General features: G+C 34.3%; 1 protein-coding gene across 1 annotated transcript; it reads right to left on the reverse strand.

The window, feature by feature from the left end:
• Positions 1 to 637: 637 nt before the first annotated feature.
• On the reverse strand, positions 638 to 4,618 carry LOC110719968 (cytochrome P450 81D1-like). The gene is made up of 2 exons (XM_021898970.1): positions 3,497 to 4,618; positions 638 to 1,379 (listed from the first exon to the last, which is right to left on the reverse strand). Exons 1-2 carry the CDS (start codon positions 4,406 to 4,408, stop codon positions 765 to 767), a joined length of 1,527 nt encoding a protein of 508 aa, XP_021754662.1. The 5' UTR covers positions 4,409 to 4,618; the 3' UTR covers positions 638 to 764.
• Positions 4,619 to 14,299: the final 9,681 nt, after the last annotated feature.

Raw genomic sequence — 14,299 nt, forward strand, 5'->3', positions numbered from 1 at the left:
TAGTCATCCATTAGCCTTCCAATCTGGTTTTAATGCAGTTGGGCTCTAATGCGATATCAGCCCAATGGCTATTATGTTTTAAATCCAACTAACCAAAGACCCTTCACTAACTCTAGGACTTTCCCACTTAGTCAAAGTCAAGAAAGTCAATTATAAGTTAAAAATCTTTCATATATAAATAAGTTTTAATCAATAAAATGAATAAAATTAGAGAATAGTATACTAATTAACTAGAAACTGGATTTTGTCAAAAAAGAAAAAAAAAAACAAGAACCAGAAACTCGTAAACCCGGCCAGCCATCAAACTTCAGCCCATTACAAATTAAATTTGATAGATGGTGAAATATTGCATGAGGTATGTCATTAATATTCACAAATCACAATATTGCTTAGTTAGTGTTTAAATTGAATGAACTAGTCAGTAATGAACTTGGAATATGATGTTTAAAATGTTGAATTTTTTTCTCATGCTTTCACCTAATTAGTAGTTTTTTTTAAATTGTTCAATGGAACAAGATTAGTTGAAGTATGACATGAGCATGTACGTATTATTTTCGTTGAATAATTGTCGAGTTAGGTTTCTCGTACACATTAAAATTAAAGTATGTTTTTAAACACAATCTTAAAGAAATCTATATTCAATCAAACATACATAGTAGTATAGTACTAAGAATATAAAGCTTACTCCATATTATTCATGTAAAATTCGAACGGCAAACTAAACATACATGATAGAATTTTTATGCTTATTTCAAATAAAAAGCTTATAAAAACTTAATCATATTCAGGCGAGTCTTGCACTTTGCTTTTAAAGGGTTAGATTTCCACATAGAGACTCCAACAGTTTCTAGCATATCAACCTCTTGATCACCAATTCTTTTCCATTCAAAACATTGTATTAACGTTCCTAATGTTAATCCGATTATCCGCATTGCCAAATTCTCCCCTGGACAAGCCCTTCTTCCTGATCCGAAAGGTATATATTCGTATTTGATCCTTTCACCTATAACATTCTCAAACCTTTCAGGCTTGAATTTTCTTGGTTCATTCCATATATTTGGATCATTTTGTATTGCCCATATGTTCAATGTAAGGAGAGTGCCTCGTGGAACATGATAACCTCCCACGACACAATCGGATGAGGACTCACGAGGTGGTAGTATTGGGGCAGCAGGGTATATCCGAAGTGTCTCTTTAATGATGCAATGGAGGTATGGAAGATGAACTAAGTCGGATTCCTCGATCAAGCGTTGATCAGTTCCAATATGGTGATCTATCTCAATTTGTGCCTTGCGTAGAACTTCTGGATTGTTTAATAGCAATGATAATGCCCATTCCATTGCACTAGCTGATGTTTCAGTTCCCGCTAGCAACAAATCCTAAAACAAAATTTGGATGAGAAATACAATTTTCATTACAACACTTTTTCTAGAAAATTGAAAACTGCCTACTCTAAGGCATATAAAAATGAGCTAGGAGACGAGCGAGAAGAAAAAAAGTACTCAGTTTCTATATTGTATTGTTTCTGTTTTTTTACTCAGTTATTTCAGAGTAATTCTCTGTTTCTCATTGTGAGAAACAAGTTTTGTTTCTCATGGGATATGTGTCAAGATATGGAGCTCCCACTCATGACACATACGCGGTCCCCACCAATAAAAAACATTACACTATTTTCCAAAATGTCATTATGAAAAACAAAAGTGTTTCTCATAATGAGGAAATGGAGCTCCCTCATTATTTCAAAGTAATTGCATTATTTTGATTTTTACATATTCAGACACTTTACTTAGGCCATCTATTACCCCTAACCTACCGCATTACTATTACCCCAATTGCTTGCATTTTCCACTTGACTTTTTTTTTTTTTTTTTTTTTTTTTTTTTCCATTAAGAGTTACGATTACTCCAACTTTGGTCAATCTCTCACTCTCTTAAATGAATCACATTTGAAATTGAAATTGGGATATTAGGGTTATATCATGAAGAACAATCGAGAAATGACAAATCCATCTACTGCAACAATATGATCTATCACATTATAAACTGATATTGGGTAATTAGGGTTATATGAAGAACAATTGAGAAATTACAAATCCAGCTACTGCAACAATTTATTCGAACCTCACTAAATCAAAGTAAGGTGTCAATGCCTTTAATAATTAATGTGTTAGAGATATTCGATAATCAATATTATATTTTTCGATTATATTAGTTATCTCATACCTGTAACATAATGTTATTAGTCTCCCTTATACCTCACCTCAATTTCTTCACAAATTTTCATAGCTGTTCATTGCCATTTTAGAGGTGGTATTGTGTGGTTATGAAAATTTGTAAACAAAAACACATGTTCGTAAAAGTGGTGTCATGTCCCAGTGACATGGTAATAATGACCATAATATTTTTCATGCAAAATAAATTACACAGAAAACTATTACCAGCCCCACAGTTTATGATCGCTTATCAAATAGATCATCAGAGTTTCCTCTCTTCTACCCCTTTAAGGGATCGGAATCAAGTTCTATTATGGCCTACGAATTGCAATTTAGAAGACTTGGACATATCACATACGAGTTACATAATTGAGAGCATAAGCCAAAAATTAACAATTCCCCACTATTAAAAATGCTCACCTAAACATTTAATAAATTCAGCAGCCCAACTGCAACTTTTTTTTTTTTTTTTTTTTTTTTGAAAAGACCCAACTGCAACTTAATACTGATTAAATAGTTTAGTGCCCATGTATCAAATTGCATAATTATTTAACTATCATGCGTAAGAGAGAGGCAAATTAGAGTTTTATTTTAAGACTTATATGAGAGACTCATTACTGAATATTATATCAATGTGTAAATTAACATTCATTTTTATTCTCCCCGTTAAAGCTTCAAATTTAATTATAAATGGTGCACCAATCTCGAGATGGCCTTCATACAACTTGCTTTAAAAAAAAAACATATCAATCAATAACTAATTTCCATATTCTAATACTACTACTTGTACTCTACATTAAAGGTTGGCCTTACATATAGATTAAGTATTAAAATGTTAAAAAAGTAGTAGTAGTTTAATAAGCATACCATAATAAACTTGTACCGTTAACCAATCAAGCCATCTAATTAGAAAATAAAATAAGTAGTACAATTTGATACTTGGAAATTAAATTCCCATAGAAAATTGCATTTCATGTGAAGTTATTTCCCTCATGAAATTCCTAGGAATTTCCTAAATTTGTTTGGTTGGCAATGTTGAAATTGAGAAATCCCATGAGTTTTAATTGACCTGGGGGGCTAGGTAATTTACTTCATTTGTTTTGTGGGAAGTTGAAATTCCCATGAATTTCCACTTCCTCCATTTTTGCTTTTTTGTGTCAACCAAACAACTTCTCAATTTATCAAATCTCATAAATTTCCACATCCCCCATTTTATATTGTCAACCAAACAAGACCCAAAGTATAAATTAAAGATAATAAAAGATTAAGAAGTAATTAATTTACCTGAACAAGACCCTTTATTATGTCATCAACAAAAAATGAAGGATCTGAGTTTTGTAGCTCAATCAAAACTTCAATCAGAGTCTTGTTTTTCCCACCACAATCAATCACTCCTTGTTCGTGTGCTTTACGTCGTTTTTCATCCACCAAATCTTGGAAAAACTTATCAAATTTCATGAAAATAGCCTTGTACTTTTTCTCCTTACTAATATGGATCCCCAAATACTTCAAGAATGGGAAAAAATCCACAACACTTGATGGTGCACCTATTTCCATCAACTCCTTAACAACTTCTCGAAATCTCTTTGCTTCATTAGACACAACAGCCTCGCCATAGATCTTCTTCCCGGCAATCATCCTCATCATCACATTATTCGTAAGCTCGAAAAGCGCCTCCTTAATCTCCACCACCACTTCATCACCACCCTTTTGACTTAGTCTCTTTACTAGCGATCTCACTTCATCGGCTCGTATGTTAGCCAATAGTTGAAGGCGATGAGAAGACAAAATCTCGGTTGCTGCAATCTTACGGTGGTTACGCCATAGAGGGCCGTGTGGGGCCCACAATATGGTGGTGTAATCATATCCTAGGATCTTGCCTGCCACGAGGCGGGGTCTGTTGGCGAAGCTGATGTCATTGTGGTGAAGACAGTCCTCGGCTGCGGAGGGGGAGGAGACGAGGATGCCGCGGCGAGAACCAAACTGAAGGGTGATCACTGGACCGAGTTTTTGAGAGAGGTTTGATAAGGTTCGGTGAATGGAGTTTTGGTCTTTGAGAAGGTGGAGATGGCCTAATATGGGTAAAATAGGGAAAGGGCTTGGTGGGTAGTTTTTGAATTTGTGTAAAAAAGTTTTAGCCAATATATATGAGACTACAAAGATTGCAAAGTAGAGTAGTATTGAATTGTGATCCATTTTGTTTTGTGTATGTAAGAAAGCCTAGAAATCAGTAAGTTTGTATATATACTTAGTGTTGTTTGATTGAGGAAATTATTAAATGTCAATTAGTTGGAAGTCTCATGGAAAATGTACTTCGTTTTGAGCCGTGGGGAACAAGAATAACAAGCAAAACGTCAATTGACTTCCTCTATTTGTTACTCCGTATATTTTAGTCCCTCAATTTTGTAATAATTGCAACACTTTCTTTTTACTAATACATTTATTTCATAATAATTGTATTACCTTTTTAATTTGAGAAGGATCCACTAATATTTTATTATTTCTCTCTCTCACTAACCCCACTTGAATAAATACTTTATTTATTTATCTCTCTCCTACTACTTCTACCTATACTACTTTTCTATTATTTCTCACTCTTTTCTGCCATTAAATACTCCATCTGTTTTTTTAAATGCATCACTTGAAATTTTGTACTATTTATATGTTAATTTTAACTTAAATTTTTTTTACTACTAAAGATTTTATAAACATGATCATGTAATATATTGGATTTGTTACAATGTCTACTTTCATAATATAATTTTTTTTTTTAATTTTTATTAATACCTAATTAAAGATATTGATGGTTAAAGTTGTGCCTAAGCAAGTGTGAAAACTCAAGTGATGCATTAAAAAAAAAAAAAAAAACAAAAAAAAAAAACGATGGGAGTATATACGTGATGGTTCGGTCGAACTAAGGGTAGGTTCGATCGAATTGAGGGTAGGTTCAACCGAACTTTCCCGTGCCAAGTTCAGGTTGAGTTTTTACACTTGCCGAGGCACAACTTGGAAATCGAACCTGGCACGGGGAGGTTCGATTGAACCTACCCTCAATTCGGTCGAACCTAACCTCTGTTCAGTCGAACCTACCCTTAGTTTGACCGAACCATTTCCCGATTCTAACCTAGTTTTGTATGGGCTATGTAAGACTTCAGTTAAGACATTTTTAGAACAACTTAGCTTAAATTAATCCTAGGGTTCTTAGCTTAATCTTAGAGAGAGAAACACTTAATCTTGTGATCTTGGATGATTTGTAATCAACTTTTTGAAGATTAATGAAGCTCATTAGTGTTACACCTAAAAATTAATTTTTTTACTTTTTTTGACTTTGACCCATTGACCGAGCTAAATAAACTCTGTAATTATGGTAAAAAGGCCTTGGGTCAGTGGATGGTAGCAATTGAAGGTAGGCTAGATTTAATCAAAGGCCCAAGATGAGGAAAAGACCGGTTTGGAGGCAAAAGAAGGCAATTTGATTTCAAAAAAGAAGTTGGCGCCAAGAAGAGTAACTGCACAACAGTTACTGGAGTCAGCAGCCAGAACCTCTAATTTTTCTATATATAGAGGGAGGGAAACCGTATGAAGGACATCAGCAAATCAATCAACAACAAGCATTTCATTTTCTTTAAGCTTTCTTCTTAGCTTTCTTAGTTTTCCCTTGGCTTAGTAGCCAAGCGATAGTGTAGTTTTTCATAGGCCTCGTTTGGTTGATACAGGAAATAAATTCCCGTAGGAAGTTGTATTCCATGGAAAATTATTTCCCAAATGAAATTCCTAGGAAATCTTTAAGTTGTTTGGTTGTGATAATGGGAACTTGGAATTCCCATGAATTTTAAAAGACCAAGAGGGGCCTAGGTATTTTACTTCCTACATTTTGTGGGAGTGGAAATTCCCATGAATTCCAACTTCCCCTATTTTTGCTTTTTTGTGTCAACCAAACAACTACCAAAATTACAAAATCCCATGAATTTTCACTTCCCTCATTTTATTTTGTCAACCAAACAACCCCGTAACATGTATTGAAGACCGATTGTCTTTTCCAATTGTTTGAACATGGAGGTAATCTTTCCTTCAACTTATACAATTGTAGACTTGACTTTATCTTTTAATTAATGGAGAGCATTTGCATCTTTTGTTATATATTTATTATCTACTCGTTTCTTTAAGAAATTTAACTTATTTAATTTCTTTGGGAAGCTTCTTTATTGTTTATTTTTGTTACGTTAGTGAGGTTATCAATCTTTTGAAACTAGTAACTCGAGGGGCATACCCCTAATACTCTATAACAAGGTAGGGTATTTGACTTGTTTGCAAAGAACAATATTTTCCTCAACAAGTTTTTTGACGACCATAGTGGGAGGACACTAAACTAAATCCATTTAACTCTGGTTACTTGGATGTTTCACCCATGGCTCCTAAGCATTCAACACATTAAGGGACTACTGATCAGGAAGATGTTAAATCATCTAAAATTAATCCTGAGAACATTTTAGAGGATCAAAAAGATATAAAAAATCAACTGCAAACTGTATGTGTGACACACTCTTCTGAACAACTTGAGCCTCAAAAACAAAGGCAAGATGAGTTGATCCTAGATAGAGAAGAAAGTCATTCTCTCACCAAAGGCTTACTCAATACAATATTCATACAATATGTAGATATTGTAAAGAATCTGATGGAAGATCTAAAAGAAAACAATAGAGAGTGGTTTGATATCTACTATCGTGTCATGGTATAAGAAACTGCTAGAGTGGTAACTGTTGAGTTAAGAAATTTTGGCTCCAATTCTCAGCAAGCGGTTATCAGACTGGTGGATAGGATCATTCTAGATATTAATGAAACTCATAACGCTACTAATGTGGCTTTATCAAAAAGTATAGCAACCAAAGTAGTTACAAGGCTTAAACCTTTAATGGAAAAACACAGCCAACAAAATGAGAAGTTGATGAGTGTTCTAACCGCTTTAGGTAATGGGATTACTGAAGTAAATCAAAGGGAGAATATCCCTCTAGGATACCCTAGAATAGAAAATATGACTAGATCTTTTGCAAATCTGCCCCTTCTATCTGTGCCAAAAGGTATTGTGAGGAGGGTAGCCCGTCGTTGGGGATCCTTCTCCTCAATGCCAATGGCCTTTTAAAAGCCTAGGACTTTACACTTTTGAAGGTGTGTTAGGATTTGAATTTCTGACTGTTTGGGGGACCTTGAATTATAATTGATTCTATCATTACGATTTTTTGTAAGAAACTAATAAGGAGTCGCCAATGAGTTTTAGGAAAACTAATAAACCTTGTTCATGCCTTTCTCCCAAGTAGGGTTCAAGGGATATTTAGCATGAATCATAAGTTTACCCATGCCCAAATTGTTCTACTTGTACCAGAAATGAGTTCGGGAGTGAGGGTACTAAAATAACGTTCCCTTTAAGGGGGATCGCTATCCTAGCCCAAGTGCAACCTCTATTAGCTCTTCCTTTTTCACAATTTTTATCACCAAACAATATATGCAACGTGGTACCTAAAACCAAGTTAAATTAGTTGATTTTATTTACAAGCATTAATCACATAAAGATTACATTACAAAAAATTTCGTTATTCTTGGTTATTCAAATTCGTGAAAAGAACAAGAAATAAACAATATTCGCCTTAACTTAAGTGATAAAACAACAATTAATTATTCCAATTCTAGTCTTTAATTAATGCAAGATACTATGTGAAATTATTATATTAAAATTTTGTTTAAAGTGATCAAACAACACTAATTAATTGATTAAAGTTATTTAAAAAAAGATAAAAAAAAGTGATTTATCTAAGGGCTCAAGAAACTAACTATTCCACTTTGTTTGCTAGATCTTTCATTTGAATGTTTATGGACCTTCCTTTTTCTTCGTACCTCCAAGGCTTCAATGGAATCAATTAGGGATGGAGAGTATTTGGGAAGAGAGTAGAAAAGTAGTATGATAGTAAGAGGGTTTGAGAAATAAGGGATTTCTCAATGCTAGGGTTTGAATTTTGATTTTTATGTTGTGTTCAGGGCTAAACGAAGAACCTATTTATAGGTGTAAGAATATAGGTTTAGGGGTTTAGAGCCGCAGCGTCAGGTGGTGCACGCAACTCTCAGAGTTGCGCTGGGTGCCGCGCGCAACTCTGGGTCTTGCGCATGCTAGACGCGCGCAGCTTAGAAAGTTACGCGTGGTGCGGTTTGCCTTTTACGAAAACGCGTTTTTAAACTTTCATAACTTTTGATTGCAAAGTGGGATTAAGGCAAATAAGATATCATTGGAAAGATTTGAATGTATATTTTCCAATGCCGTTATAATTAGGTTAAAATATTTTATGGATCAAGAGATATGGCCGTTTAAGTGCAAGGGTATTGGTTTTAGGGCCTTGTTTAGTATTTTGATGATAACCTTCTTCGTTTTAACTCGAAATTGGGCTTATAATATACCGTTGGAAAGCTCTTTGAAAGGGCTATCTATATTTATAGGCTTCACAGAAATTGGATAGTTAGTTTATCTGGTTGGCTCGGTTTTTCAACTATGTAAGATCCATTTGATCCAATCATTGCATTTGATGCATTTAGGTCTGTTATTAATCAAGACTAAACATATATGAGCACAATGTTAGGCCTAATTAGTAATTGGAATAGGCTCTAAGATAATTTGGTCTCAAATACGAGTTTTAACTTACTTTATAATGTATTTCGAAGTCCATAAACACTTCAATTTTTATCTAGCATGAAGAACGTTTTTTTGTAACATCATCGCACTTCCTGTCGGGACAAGAGTCCAAAAGTAGGTGTCTACAGTTAGCCCCCACTCTGACTGAGTCTAGAATAGACGATGATCAAAGTAGTCACGAAAATAAATCCGAGACTCATTTTGCGAAGTTCCTTAAACATAAGGAATCTTTCAATAATGTTGAGAATGTCCAAACTACCCTAGATTTGCTAAATGTTCAAGACAAGTAGCTACCAAGTTTAAAATTAAATAATTTAAACTTAGTGCGCTAAAGAATCTAGATTGACCCTTTGCTAGCATATAATGCTTTTACAAGTAAAGGCTGTCCTGGGTGATGTCATGTTATGAGAAGATACCAGGTTTAAAAAGAGTAAAGAGGATGATACCCTCTCAATATGTCATTTGTAGTCTAAAGTCCCTCGATATGTCTTTGAAACTTTAGTCCATGATCTTAGCAAAGTAAAAGATGATAAAATGGGAGTGTTTCGGCATTTGTAGCCTAGCCCTTGAATAAAAGATTGACATACGCTGCCAAAACAAATACTCAATATCCACAAGATAGAAATACATGTCTCAGGACTGGAGGCACATATCCAAATCTAGTTAGAGAGAAGAAAATCGGCAACTCTCTCAGCAGTTTTGTCCACAAGATGAAAACACACGTCTTAGGACTGGGGGCACGTGTTTAAATAGGTGCGGCTTCAGCAGGGGCCACTCTTTCTACAGGGGGTGGACGGACACCCAAACTGTCCAGTAAAGATAGAGTGCTTCCTAGCTAACCGTATTTGCTTCCAACGAGGGGTTTCTGACCCCGATGGTTCAGCGCGCTCGTCGACTCGCTTAAGATAACACTTAATGACAGAAAAAGAAGTTCTATTGTTTTCAAACGGGAGGCAGATCACGTTGTTAGTGCAATTTTACACAGCACATACGCCATACAATTTTCGATGTACGATATGCCATACAATTTTACGTTGTATGATAACGCGGTATTTTTGTTATAGACGCCAAAAATACGAAAAACGTAACATTTCTAAAAAGGAGTACAAGAAAATGCCAAACTGTCTATGGGAGCTTTAGCATAAAGCATCACTACGGGACATTTTATGACGCTTCACGAAAAATATCCAAAACGTATGCTTGGGGCAGGCACACAGCACGGTGTGCATGTAGGATGATGCAAAAAACTATCAAAGAAGAAAAGAAACTAATGGATGCAAAGCAATAAAAGGTTTTTGAAGGTTTTTTTAAAAACTACGCGAGAAAGCCTGTCGAGGCGCGAATTCAACGAGCTAAAATGTTTAGTTTGGAAGACAAAACAAAAACCGAGAAAATGGTCATTTTGGCTGACCAGTTTATGCGCGCAACTTTGGGGGTTGCGCTGGGGTGTTGCGCATAATATTAGAAGTTGCGCGCAGTTGTCTTGTGTAACTTTGTGAGTTGCGGGTAGAACTTATACAACGAACAATTTTGAAGAAACATGATACGCGACTCGTGCTCTTCTTCGTCATTCGCCATTTTCGATCTTTTTCTCTAGAGCTCCGTTTTCGCTATCGTTTGAAGCTATGGAAAGTAAATCTTGCTCCTTGTTCATTGTACCAAATTTTTGAATTTGATCAACAAAATGGGGAAAATCGAAAGAAGAACCCTAATTTTTGAAATTGGGGACATTCAATTCGACTTGTTGTCATGAATTTGTTTGGTCTATGTCGTTGTGACGTGTTTAAGGAATATATTGCAACAAATTTCATGTGAAGTGGTCAAGTATTAAGTCATGTATGAGAATACACAAGTAGATATCTTTTATGATTTCTGAATTTGTGCTTGAACTTATTTCTTTTTTTTTGCTCACATCGACTATACTTGTCATTTTTAATGTAAATTGAAGCGTTAGAACGACAATTTTGAATTAAAATTAGGATTGAAACTTTGAACTTTGATAATGACATGAAATTGGTCTTGCGGCTCATGCTTAAGTTGCAAAATTGGTTTTATCAATGATAACATTAATCGATAGTTATTAGTATTGACTTAAAAAACTATGATTTCAAGATTTGCATAAAACTAGGTAGTTTAGGAAATTCTTGAAGACATCGTCGAGCTGGTGTAATTTGGTTATATTTAGGCTTTCGAGCCCCCATTTAATATTTTCGAGTATCGTAGCCCCCAATATTGGGTGGCTCGATGACTTGTTTGTTTTTATGAATTAGACCCTTTCATGTTGCTCGAAATGGGTCTAGAAATCTCGTATTTTGTCTTATTATGATAACAACTAGTATGTTGGAAATGATTAAATGAGTGTGTTTAAATCATTTTCGAACATTCATAGTCTTAACAAAGGAAATTTGCTACGTCTAGTAATATTGGTCGTTCGTTAGGACAAGTAAAAGGGAAAATGAAATGTTGTTCAACTTTTTCCTCTATTCTTGCATGCTACTTACGAATTCTTTCCTTTGAGCTCAAATTTTGTTACTAATTGAAGCTCGAGAAAATAGATATTATCCTCTTTGCCAAATTCCAATGTTTTCAATTTTTTTCATTCGTGCAACAATAGAGAATTTAAAATTAAGACCCCTTAATTTTGAACTTAGGAGTCTTTTATTTACGTTTTAACTCATGAAATTGTTTGTCCGATGTTATTTAAGCATCTTGATACAATTTTCATGATGAACGATTGAGTATTAAACTTTCGTATGAGCAGGCATGTTGTATGCGTTTAAATTCTATTTTGATACTCATGATTTTGTTTCTTTTGCTCTATAGTAGTCATACTCTCTAATCTTTAAAGTAAATTGAAGTATTGAAACAACAATTATGCACTAAGATAAGTTATTAAACTTAAAAATGGCTTGAATATGTGATATGTTTGTAGTTTGTTCTATGGCCTAGTTCAGTTGCCAACTTAGTTTTCAAATGAAGATAATGATTATTGAATCATTGTGATGCATTTGAAAATTGTGAGGCTCGAGATCTACTTAAACTATTTATAGTTTAGGCGATTCTCGAAAGTAGTTTAAATGGCATGAATATTTCATTTTGTTTGTTATGGATATTGGAGCCCCCATGTGTCGGGTTATGCGCGTTCTTGCAATTTCTCAAGTCTTGGAGCCCCTATTTGGGGTAGTTCTAATGACTTGCTATTTTTTAGGCCATTCATATCATCATGATGTGAGAATGGGCCTATGTATCCCATGTTATGTGTTTTGATAACATTTTAGGATAATGACATGGCTTACGCATTTTAGCTAAAGTCATGTTTAAGGAAGTAAGTTAGTTTTTTGCTTGTTTACAAAACCAAAAACAATTGTAGTTAAGGTTTAATAATCTTTACCTAATGTCAAAACGGTCGTAGAGATCATTGCGGTGATATAATTCTCAAAGTTTACTTAGAACAATGTCTCAAATATATATTTTCTTTGTTCTTATCAATCTTTGATTTTGGTCTTGTAGGTTGTTTGTTTACCATCCCTAAGCCAATATTCGTATGATGACTAGGCGAGAACAAGTTCGAGTTAAGAAGAAGTTGAATCTTAGTCCATTCCTTTTGGAAATATGCATGTATTGTCCAAAAGGTTATGCAAAATCTGAAAATTTATTTATTTTTAGAAAATGAAACAAAATTCAGAAAAGGAATTTTGAAAACTATTTTTTTTGAGAGAGTAGGAAACACATTATTTCGAACTAGAATTCAAAATTTTGAGAAGGTCCAATAAATTTAATGAAAGTTTGTTTTGAAAATAAAGTGAAGCTACTATTTATAGTACGCAAAGTACCTAAACATGTTATTTTCGAAAATGGAACCAAAATGGAAAGAAAAGTCTTGCTCGTAATTAAGTGTGACTTTTTGGTTCAAAATTGAATATTATCAAACACAGGTTTGATGGAGTGTTAGAATAATTTTTAAAACCATTCGAATCACTTTCCAAAATATCGTCTTAATTCAAAAACGAAAGTTAGGGTAGACCTATATTTTTGTAGCCCCCAAGAGTAGACTTAGGTGTCTTTTGCAATTCATGTATACATATGCTAGGGGATGTTTCTCATATTCGAAGCCCTAGGATTTGCGTTTCCTATTTGTGCGATTTTGCATATGTTTATCATGAATTGTTTGATTAAGTAGGAAGTAATGTTCTTCCTTTTGTCATTTAAAGTTATTAAGATGATTTGTAATAAGCTTTGCATGACATTGATTTTGTAACATAATTAGCGTGTTCAAATCTGTAAAAGAGAGAAGTGGGGATGTCCTACCATTTTTGGAGTTTTTAGTCGCCAATGGGAGGGATCATCCCGATTTACCCCCTTAAAAAAGGAAATTAACAAAAAAAGACGGATTTCCATAAAAAAGGAAGGGAAATCCAACTTTCCCATAGAAGAATAAAGATAGAGAAGTAGACATGTTTTCAAAAATTAAGGATTATTGACTTAATAGTTGAATCATCGTGATGTCTTGGCAGTGAGGTGTTCGTGTAATAGCGATAACGATCATTTTTCATGTAGCGATCATGTTCAATCAATGTTCCTCCCTTAGAGATGATGAATATATCCCACGCAGGCGGCCATATAAATTGCTCTAAATGAGATGGCTAATGCTCAAGAAGTGTATGAGACATATAAAGTTGATGTCGAGGCTGTCAATATATCAAATCAATTAATTGTATTCACTCGTCTTTTTTCTAGGCAACGTACATAGAACTTGAATCACCTTAGTAATAAATAGCCCTATTATTAAAAGAAAATAAGATGATTGTTTTGAAAGTGATATTCATCATAATTTTCTTGGCAAAAGATATGAAAACATCTAATAAATTTGATTCGATTGCTCTAAAAAAATGATGCAATCAAGCCAATGGTTATCAAATCATCTAGTTCTTTCTTTTTAATTTTATAATCATTGTTCAACACTTTATGCACGGGGCATAACTACTTAATAGTAGGTCCATATGTGCAAAGGCCTAAGGTGGGCCATGTTTTTATGGAATGATGATTTTTCGTGGCACATGGTTATGGTTTACCTTAAGGGCGGTCTTTACAAGGTTGTAACACGGCTAGGCTCGGGGCTTGAAAAATGGACAGGCTCAAGTATACTCCTTTAATCCCTTACTTTTGGTGCTTGTCCAATTAAAACCTTCCTAGTCTGTTTGACCACTTCTAGATTAGGTGCTTTTCTCTTCCCTTTTCTTTTTTTCTTTCTCATTCTCTTTTTTTTTTGGCAAGTTTGGCTTCGGGTTTAGAACGATTTTTAGCTTTTTCATTGGATTTTTTCTTTTTGGGTTTAGACTAACTTTGTGTCCTACTCTTATGTTTCGTTCTCCCAATTTTTCATTTGTATATCTTTGCACCATTTCCATCCC

The sequence above is a fragment of the Chenopodium quinoa genome, unplaced genomic scaffold (assembly GCF_001683475.1).
Source record: "Chenopodium quinoa cultivar QQ74 unplaced genomic scaffold, ASM168347v1, whole genome shotgun sequence".
NCBI classification, from domain to species: Eukaryota; Viridiplantae; Streptophyta; class Magnoliopsida; order Caryophyllales; family Amaranthaceae; genus Chenopodium; species Chenopodium quinoa.